The 10,471-nt window shown below is 39.0% G+C and overlaps 1 protein-coding gene across 1 annotated transcript; it reads left to right on the plus strand.

Annotated features, from left to right (window-relative positions):
• Positions 1 to 961: 961 nt before the first annotated feature.
• LOC141003166 (BPTF-associated chromatin complex component 1) lies at positions 962 to 10,232 on the plus strand. Its single transcript, XM_073474449.1, has 5 exons — positions 962 to 1,218; positions 1,530 to 1,624; positions 4,173 to 4,399; positions 6,436 to 6,543; positions 8,699 to 10,232. Exons 1-5 carry the CDS (start codon positions 1,198 to 1,200, stop codon positions 8,764 to 8,766), a joined length of 519 nt encoding a protein of 172 aa, XP_073330550.1. The 5' UTR covers positions 962 to 1,197; the 3' UTR covers positions 8,767 to 10,232.
• The last annotated feature ends 239 nt before the right edge of the window (positions 10,233 to 10,471 follow it).

Below are 10,471 nucleotides of genomic sequence, written 5' to 3' on the forward strand. Positions count from 1 at the left end.
CACAGACAGCAAAATGGAAAATGATACAATTATGTTGTTCTTTCTTAAGTTGATCTTATGTATCTATGTGTACTATCGAAAAGGGTTTATAAAACATTGTTATTGTTGTTGCTCCACACCAGCTTTCACAACAGACCATGAGAGAAGAGAGGAAGTAACTTTGTATCTCGAAAATAATAACTTAGTATTTAAAAATAATGACTTACTATCCTAAAATAATGACTTAGTACCTCAAAAATGACTAAGTATCTAAAAATAATGAGTTAGTTCTGCAAAGTATTGAGAAACATTCTCAAAATGATGACAACAAAATAATGACTTAGTATCTCAAAATAATGAGAAACAGTCTTGAAATTATCATAGGCCTATGTTTTGTTTCCTGATATGTGCCAAAGTGACAAGAAGAAGTGTTTGCGACAACGCTTAGCAGACCCAAATTGAAGACCACTTTAGATGTGAATTCACAAATTGAAACAAACTGAGTGGTTTTGGAGGAATCACATTGTATCAAAGTAAGCCTCAGGATCCTACGTTATCCATTAAGTCTGCTAAACTTTTTCTCACCCACCTGCTTCTGATACTTTGGGGCATATGAGGGGACAACACATGGACCTATGCACATTTTGAGAACCTTCCTTATTTTGAGAGCATTTGTTTGAGATGGTAAGTCATAATTTTGAGAAAGTATCTCATTATTTTAAGAAACTAACTCATTACTTTAAGATACTAAGTTACTATATTGAGATAGTCTAGATAGTTTTGAGGTACCAAGTTATTATTTTGAGAAAGTTTCTCATTGTAATGACTGTAAGGATCTCTTTCGTTGTTTAATCAGCATTGGCGGAAATGGGCTTCCATACACAATACAAACTAGGAATTTACGAGGTGACTCTGAAGGCAACGCTAGCCTTATCGTTGCATTCAGTGACTGATCTGACCCATCTGTTCCCCGCGGTAATTCACCAGATACAGCGGTAATAGCGTCATGCAGTGGTCTGTTCGATTGTTGGACTGTTCCAGCCATCGACACTGAAAGCAACGGAAGAGCAGACTTCTAGCTGTTCTGCTAGTTAGCGTTACATCAAACGGAGCATCAAATGCTACCTAGCTACACTGTTAGCATCTTAGCAGCTGTTCCGTCCGCCCGAAGGCATCATTGAGTGCTATACAGTTCGTGGTACTGCAGAGATCAGCACAATGACCTCAGCTTCCACTAAAGTAAGTCATTTTACATGCGGACCAGCGAGATGTAGTTTGTCGCCACAGAATGAAGTGAGCCCCGTGTGAGCAGTGTCCTTTTGCTACTCACTATGCGCCCCGCTGCTACTTCTGGTCCTGCAGTGGATCATTCACAATGCCTGTTACACTGTGCACTTTTCATGTGATTGTATCTGCTCCCTGTTGAATGATTCCATAGAACTACATTTCCAGTTTCACTTAATATTTCAGTTATTTCTGTGCAAACAGTGTGAGGGACAGTGAAACTGACAGGCACTCAGTCCAGTTCTGATGCTGGTGTGTGTTCACAGGTTGGGGAGATTTTCTCTGCAGCTGGGGCTGCCTTCACCAAACTAGGAGAGCTCACCATGCAGCTTCACCCAGTGGCAGAGTCCAGTCCTGCAGGGTAACCCCCCGACACACACACACACACACACACGCTCAGACTCCTTTTTGGTTAATCACCAGTTGAACAGAGACATTTGCAGGTGTGGTGATGCTCCAAACAGACTTTTTTTCTGTGGCAGACAGTGGTCAAGCATCTTCGCCAATGGGTCTGTTCCAATAGGGTCCGTTCATGCCAGCTCAGGCAGAATCCAGAAACTTTTCCCACTTCATGTCATGGATTTTCTCAATAACATCATATTAAAATGTCTTTTAAATATCTTATAAAGTCCAAATACTTTTGTATTACGATTTTTTGAAGTCTGGCCCTCACAGCAAAATGTAATCATTTTATAATTATTTGTATGTGTATTCTAAACCTCACCATTTGCTTGTTTTTCACTGAATTGAGTTAAAATTTGTTCTGAACATCTAAGAGAGCCTCTGGATTATTTACAACATGTATTCATTCAACTAGTTGTTGCAAAATGTTTACAGTAAACCAATTAATAACATTAAATTCAACTAGTATCCACTTTCTTTGTAACCAAATGTGGATTCTGTGTAGTAAGTTACTTGGTCCAGCAGAAAAATTGAGCTCCACAGGTGTTGTTAAATATAGCTTCAGTGCTGAAAAACCCAGTTTTTTACGTTTTAGCTGAATATTTTGCCAAGTAGAATTAATTCTTCTTTCTTCTTGGAAGCCCACTGAGACAATGTGATTTGTGATTTTGGGTTATAAATATAAAATTGACTTGACTTGACTTTTATGTGAGTATAATATCCATTGCATATATACACCGATCAGGCATAACATTATGACCACCTGCCTAATATTGTGAAGGTTCCCCTTGTGCAGCCAAAACAGCTCTGACCTGTCAAGACCTGGACTTAAGACCTCTGAGGGTGTCCTGTGGTGTCTGGCACCAGGGAGTTTTATAGTGGATCCTCTGGGTCCTGTATGTTGGGGGCTGGGGCCTCCATGGATCAGACCTGCTCCAACACGTCTTACAGATGCTCGATCAGATTGGGATCTGGGGAATTTGGAGGCCCGGTCAACACCTTGGGCCCTTTATTGTGTTCCTCGAGCTGTTCCTGAGCAGTGTTTGCAGTGTGTCAGGGCACATTGTCCTGCTGGGGGGCCACTGCCATCGGGTAGTGCTGTTGTGATGAGGGGGTGTACTTGGTCCACAACAGTGTTTGGATGGGTGGTGCGTGTCAAGTGGCATTCATATGAATGCCAGCACCCAAGGTTTCCCAGCAGAACATCGCATTGTAATGAGATGATCAATGTTATTCACATCACCTGTCAGTGGTTTTAATGTTGTGGCTGATCGGTGTATATACACAGTATACAAAAAAATCAAAGATGTTATATCACACCTTCATCATTTAATATTTTTGGGAAAATAGTTGATTTTTTAAGGCTTTCCAGTGGCTGTAATATTGCATTCAGCTTTTTATTTAATAGGTAGATATTTGTACTGTGTTGACTTCAAGGTTTTCTATCTGTGTGTTACCTTAAGAGACTGGCTCAGCTTGTAATGGCTTGGTTTGTTGCATACTACAAGGGGTGATCAATAAGCTCACAGCTTTGCTAGAAGGAGATGAGTTATACAGCTCTTGTTCCATGCATGTGCAGTTCAACTGTTTGAGTGACTATGCAGAAAGTTTGAAGTAAGTAACTTTTGCAGCCTTTCTGTTTTGGGTAATTGAAAATTGCAAGTCAGGACTGTCTAAGACAGTGCTCCAGCAGTCCACAGTGGCAATGGCTCCTATCCAGGATGCCATCCTATTCACCTGATTTGACAAACTCAGACTACTACCTCTTCCCCAAGAAGAAGAAGGAGCTCAGTGGTCACTATTTTGATAGTGATGATGACGTGCTGTGGACTACTTTCTGGAGATCCGAGACACCAAATAAGGGATCGGTATGCTCCACAACCGCTAAATGTGTGTAAATGTTGGAGGGGACTATGTTAAAAAATACATGTGCTAGGTTTTCAGAAAAACTGATTCTACTAACATCCAAGAAAATCCATGACATGAACTAGGAGGGCCTAGGTGAGTTGGTATGGAATGACACAATATCAACACTCGGTATTTACGAGTATTTCCCACTTGGGAAGTCTTATTTCTGGTATCTGCCACACTACCTGTGCCTGTTAAGACTACAAGTCCGTGGAAGATTTTTGTAGCTCCTTTCTTCCCATCAAGCAAATGGCTCAATTGAGCCCAGGTACTTTGTTGGTTTTATTTTATTTCCACATCATTAACAGGGGCCATACAGTTATACAGTATTACACTTATAATCACATGGCAGTGAAAAAAGGCACTTTTTGGAGCTGAAGGAGTGATACTACTGCTGGGGATGCAGTAAACTGGAGTCATATAAAAAAAGTTTTTATCATGTCTGTGTATGCAGCAGAGATAGTGGTCGGTTGTGAATCTGTGTGGGTTAATTTAGCACAAAGACTAGTGATTCATTCTGTACATCTAGAAAAATGTGTAAAGCATCCTAACCCATGTGGATGCTGCTGCTAACATGGTAATTTCCATCTTCCCTCCAGTGGTCAGACAAAGACCCCAGTGAAGAGGAAGCTGTATGAAGACGGTGCTCTGCCTGCCTCCTCTGAGGGCTCCAAGAAGGTTATCAAGAAAGTCACCACTACTGTTGCCATGGCAACGCAGGGCACTCCAACCATCATCTCTGTGCCCACAGCTCAGGTTGTTGTAGCCTCAGGACTACAGAGCTCCCCCTCCAGCCAGCCCTCGCTGAAGAAACAGAAGACTGCAGGTATACATCTGTACAACAAAAAATAATGCTGATGAGTCAATTACATCTTCATCAAACCTCATCATGAAGTGATTGTCCATTCCTATAGGTAAATAAAAAATATTCCTTCCATATTGCAGACAGAATATCACTTTTAATATGAATGACTTGTCTCTCCCTTTTTTGACAGTTTTGTACATTTTAATTACAGAGGTTTGTACATCCAAAAACCTCTTCAACTGGTGCTGGACAAAAACAGGAAATATTGAAGCAAAACAAAGTAGAATCCACATAGTCTTTCTTTACTTGACAATATATTTTGATCAGTAAGTCATCCTTTCTTGGCACCATATAGTTCCACAAGCATCATATTACTTATAACTTGAATTTATTGACAGTGATAACATCACTGAACTTGTTTAACTGCTAGCTTGTAGTTTAGTTCAGGTTTATGAAATGTAAGATGATATATAGAGTTTGGTCAAAAGTTTACATACACTTGTAAAGAATGTGTATTTCATGTATTTTTCTGTGATGGAATGAGAGTAATACATGGTCACAAAAAAGTTTGCTTCAGTAATTAATTTATTGTAGGTCTTCTGAATTTTTAACCCCTCCTCTTGACAGAATCGGTGAAGTTCAACTAGATTTGTTGACTGATCACTTCTGATTTGTGTTTGGGATCATTGTCCTGTTGGAACACCGAGCTGCACCCAACAGCCAATCTTCTGCTCATGATTTTAGGTTTTCCTGAAGAATTTGGAGATAATCCTCCTTCATTATTATTCCATTTACTTTCTTTAGAGCAGCAGATCCACTGGCAGCAAAACAGCCCCACAGCAAAATACTACCAGCACCATGCCTGACAGTAGGTCTGGTGTTGTTGGGGTTAAAGACCTCGCCTTCTCTCCTCTAAACATATTGCTGCTCATTGTGGCCAAACAGCTCAGTTTTTGTTTCATTTGACCACAGAGTTTTCCTCCAGAAGGTTTTTTCTTTGTCCATGTGATCACCAGCAAACTTCAGTGGAGCTTTAAGATGCTGCATCTGGATCAAGAGCTTCTTTCTAACAAGCAGCCTCTCAGCTCAGGTTGATGTAAAACACACCTGACTGTGGACGCTGACACCTGTCTTCCAGCACCTTCTAATTCATTGCAGACTTGCTTTTTAGTGGTTTTTGGTTGACTCTTGACCAACCTGACCGATTTTCTCTCAGCAGCAGGTGATAGTTTGTGTTTTCTTCCTGATCGTTGCAGTGACACAACTGTGCCATGCACTTTATACTTCCAACAGTCTCATTCCATCACAGAAAAATGAGAGCTGTAGAAATCATCAGAACTGAAGACTGCCATGGTATACATGTTCTTTACAAGTATATGTAAACTTTTGACCACGACTGTAACATAATTCAATTCATTAAACTGTGAAAATATGTATAACATCTTTTGTAAACAAGTATAAGACAAATTCTAGCTGTCATTTATCTGTGGAGACGACTGATTTTACAGAACTTTTCAAATTTTTCGCAGTAATTAAATTGATCAATTTGTGGCACAGTTTTTCTTATGAGCTGTGTCTGTCATGTGTTATAAAGCAGAAATACAAGACAAGACAATTTATTTTCTTTTTTAAAATCAACAACTGGCAGAATATCAATGGTGGCATCAGGCACACAACTTTTTGTATTTCTGCTTAAGTATGCTACATTTGGTAACAGATGTACTTCATCAGAATATTAAGCTTTATGTAGAACCTTACAGTATCAATCTAATTCTAATAAAATCAAAAGATTTATTTAAAAGCCTTTTTAAATGAAAATATATATATCTATATATATCTATATATATAGATATATATAATAAATTTAGCTTATTTTAACTGGTATAAAGAGTTTTTCCTTTTGATTTCTACAAACAGGACTAAGCTTTGGTGTGTGTAGTAGACTGAGTATATTCCCATTGGTGTGTGTGTGTGTGTGTGTGTGTGTGTGTGTGTGTGTGTGTGTGTGTGTGTGTGTGTGTGTGTGTGTGTGTGTGTGTGTGTGTGTGTGTGTATAGATGTGACCCTCAGTGCTCTGAATGACTCAGATGTCAACAGTGATCTTGTGGACATCGAGGGGCTGGGTGAAGGATCCAACTCCAAAAAACTAAACAACTTTGACCAAGGTAAAGTTCATGAACTATAATTCTGCAATCGGTTTCTGATGTAAAGTCTGTACGGCTGCTTCATGGCTGCTTGTGTTTAGATAACATCAAACATTTGACAACTTTGTTGAACGTAAAAAAAATAGTTTGCGAGAAAAACCTGTTCAGAAAAGAAATGTTTGTATCCGTACTGAAACACTGATGTTGTATCCAGTGTTTCTCAAATAACACACAGCCCTGTCCCATGCCACTGAGTCAGATGATATTTGTCCATACTAACTGTGATGTTCCACCATCAGTTACCACAGCAGTGCTGTTAAAAATAACAGTTTTTATATAATTATGGAATCTTTTAAGAATTCTGATGCATACATTTTTCAACAAACAAAAACCTCATGTGATAGTTACATAAAAAAAAACACACAGTACAATTCATTACAGATAGAGTGCTGATTATATGTGTTAAAGGTAAACATGATCAGCACTTACTGTATTACTATATTTTTCTTCTTTTTAACAAATCTCATGTGCAGACCAAAACCATCAAATAATGTATCCCTCTAACAAGTTGTGTGTATGATAGCCTGATAAATTGTGTTCCTCTGTGCCATGGAGCTCCGTTGTTGTCTGAAAAATGTGAACGTCACTTCACTGTAGTACTGGGTGACGACATGGTCCTTCATTACCACCTAATATGGATTCATTCACCAGCCACTACTACAAACTACAGTTGCCAGCTGTTTAAAAAAAATATGGAGCCTTTTCTAAAAAATGAAACTATATTTGTGAGATATCAAAGTGCACAGTGACCTGCTTGATTTTCTTGAATAGGTTTCACCTCTCATCTGAAAGGCTTCTTCAGTGCTAACAGACTGGTCCCAGGCAGTTTATCCTCTGTGGGGTTGTTAACACCTTCAGAGTTGTTGAGCTCTAAAGTGGGTCATTAACACTCAGTTCATCATTTGAGTCACTGACACAGGGAATTTTTCACTACATTGCCCTTCTTCTGCCTGTGTATTTTGCCCAGGCATAGCGCAGTAACACACTGAGGCAGAAACTTGTCCACCCTCAGGTCCCAGAGACATCAAACTGACATTTAAGAAATAGTGTTGACGAAGGCTGACTGTTGCATCGCTTCCAACTCCTGTGTCTCCGCGAAGAAGCTGAACTTGAACACACTGTGAAGATTACAGCCGACAGCCATCTAGCTCGTATGCTCTGCGTCTGCATGAGAAGGTATAACTCCATGCCACCAGGTGGTGCTAGCCTGTATTAGTCTTTCAAAAAGGGAAACCGGATGACCCAGGACTGCTGATAACCGTTGATATAATAAAGCAGCATTTTTGACACCACTCTGTCTAATCAAGAACATGTCTGATAAAAAGTTGTAAGTGGCACTGATGAAGGGGCAGAGCAGAAAGATTAGGAGAAACCGCACTAAATGGGTGAAATCATGGATACTACAGCAAAAGGCTCAAAGGGCTTTCCCTTTCTTTCCCTATTTCTTTTCTAGTGCACTGATTCCCCTGGCAGAACAGCCAATCAGAGTGATTTCTCTTACCGACAGCCTCCTCCACCAATTCTACATGCTCAAATGGCCAAAAAGCTGCTGACAAGGGCTGAATAGTGCCAACAATTGGTGACCACTGCAACAACTACACGCAACAGACGCTCACCGTCGGCCCGCACACACAGCGACAGTCGACTGTCAGCCTGGTGTTCCCGCGCACAAAGAACTCATGTGACCTTAACACCTCACACAAGAGATGTGTCAACAACTCACCTGAGATCTCAGTAAACCTCAAGATTTTAACAACCTCACAGATGATTTATTGCTACGGACTCCTCACCAGTCTGTTACCACTGAAGAAGCCCTCTGGATAAGAGGTGAAATGTTTTCAAGAACCTAAGAAAGTCCAGTTGCCTTAGTTTTATATCATGACCTGGATGACTGAGAACCTTCACAGATTTATGTTTTTACATTCAGTTGGACAGGCTTGGAGCAGAGAGCCACAGACCGGGTACAGAATCAGAAAGTATTGATAGACAGACTGACACATTGTTAATTTAGTTATTTTCATGGAATTTGTTGACAATTTTAAAAAAAAGTAGATAGTAAATAGAATAACTCTCTTTAAATGGAGCTTTAAAAATGCTGTTTTTTGTGTCTCCATAGATAACCTGAACCTGGACTCAAGCCTAATCATGAACCCCAGTGACCTTCCTCCTCTGCTCTCCCGTTGACCGTTCACTTTCTGTCGACTTCATTGCTATGATGGACTAAACTATGAAAATTAGTTGTAATGATCTGGACATTGAGCCAGACTGACCACACACATTAGAGGAACTATAGTAGTACTGAACATTGTACTGTCATGACAGACCACTATTAGAAACTTTAAAGGATCATTTACCCCCCCTCCCGAGATTCTTTTTTACTTTTTATTTTAGATGGTTTCCTCTCCTTCTCGTTGACTTTTCTTTTTGTAGGAACGTCCAGAAAATCTGAAAATTAAGACATTTTGTGGTGGGGAAACCCTTCCTTAGATATACTTAGTTTCTTTAGAGAAAAACAGAGAAAGTAGCAGAGAATTTCAGCTGCATCAACAAGATCAAATACTCAGTTTTTGCTTCCCACTGATGTACCAGTATTGCAAAAGGACAGCAGATATTTTTATCAACAATAATATTTATTTCAGGTTCAGTACAGTACTGCTACATTTTACAAATGAGTGTATCGGTGTATGTTAACACAAGCCTCAGTTTATATAAGAATGTTGTCAGATATTAGAGTATTAAGAACAAAGACATGTTGGACTCATGTCAGACTAATTGGTTCCAGTATGTTTTCAATGTGAACTGTCAATGTTTTTCCCCTTTTCTTAACTTGTTGGTGAAAGTGTGTGCGACACAAATGGGTCAGATCATACTCTCGACTATTTTTATTCCATAATTATCTCATTTTCTGGAGATTAAATATGTTCATGTGGTGACAGTAAAAAACAGTAATATAAAACACCCTTAATTCAAGGTCCATTTGCTATTTTTTTTCTTCTGCGCTTTGAACCAAAGTTGTCATAGAGATGACATCATCAAACTTGAGCTGATAAAGGAGAAGTGGAGGAAAGCCTTGGAAAAGTGGACCTTGTCATTGTTTTTTGTTTTTACTTTCTTTCAATCTCATGACTGCTTCAAATACAGACAGTTGATCGGGCTCAGCAGGGAGAAAACAGCTAGTCTGTACCCCTACCAGCACCTCCAAGACTCACTGGTTAATATGTTGTTCCTTATTTGTTCCTCTTTTCACACCAACGGAAAGATGTAAGCAAGAAGAATGTGCAGGTACAAAGGGAAATGTGTGCTGAAACATCTTCCTGGCCTGGCTTTCAGCTATATTTCCATGTGGATGTATTATAGCAATAACCCATATTTATAATCAAACATGCATATAAAACGTAACTGTGGAAGTTTGTTTTGCTTCTGTCAATAATGTATATACAAACTGTTCTTTTTTAGCTATTGTAGCATTTTACATCATGTATGGTATATTTGAGATTAATGCAGAGCTATTTTCAAATATTTAACATGATTTTTTAATGTGATTTCCCCCTCTTATTTGGACTTGGGCCTTGCTTACGTTTGGCACTCCAGTATCATCATGTCTAACTTTATTGAAGTTATCATGAGATGTTGATACAAGTATAGTTACACTTGACTCGTCTGCCTTTCATTGAAAGCTGGATGATAATGCAAAATCACAAAATGATCTGTATCAATAAGTCAGAATATTTACTAAGGTATTCACAGCCATGTAGTAAAAAGTATTTAATACTTAAATGTAATTTAAAAAAAAAAAAAAAAAAGGATTTGAGTAGAATGTAACTTTTTTTTATATACATGCACACACATCATACTCTGATAAACTATCCATCTCAAACATGTATATTGT

The sequence above is a fragment of the Pagrus major genome, chromosome 10, assembly GCF_040436345.1.
Source record: "Pagrus major chromosome 10, Pma_NU_1.0".
Taxonomy (NCBI): Eukaryota; Metazoa; Chordata; class Actinopteri; order Spariformes; family Sparidae; genus Pagrus; species Pagrus major.

What these genes read in the sequence shown, in the direction of transcription:
- LOC141003166 (XM_073474449.1), top strand. Translation starts at nt 1,198, where the DNA reads ATGACCTCAGCTTCCACTAAA. An exon ending in GAAGAAACAGAAGACTGCAG is followed by an intron (nt 4,400 to 6,435) that starts GTATACATCTGT and finishes GTGTGTGTATAG; the next exon opens with ATGTGACCCTCAGTGCTCTG. An exon ending in ACTAAACAACTTTGACCAAG is followed by an intron (nt 6,544 to 8,698) that starts GTAAAGTTCATG and finishes GTGTCTCCATAG; the next exon opens with ATAACCTGAACCTGGACTCA.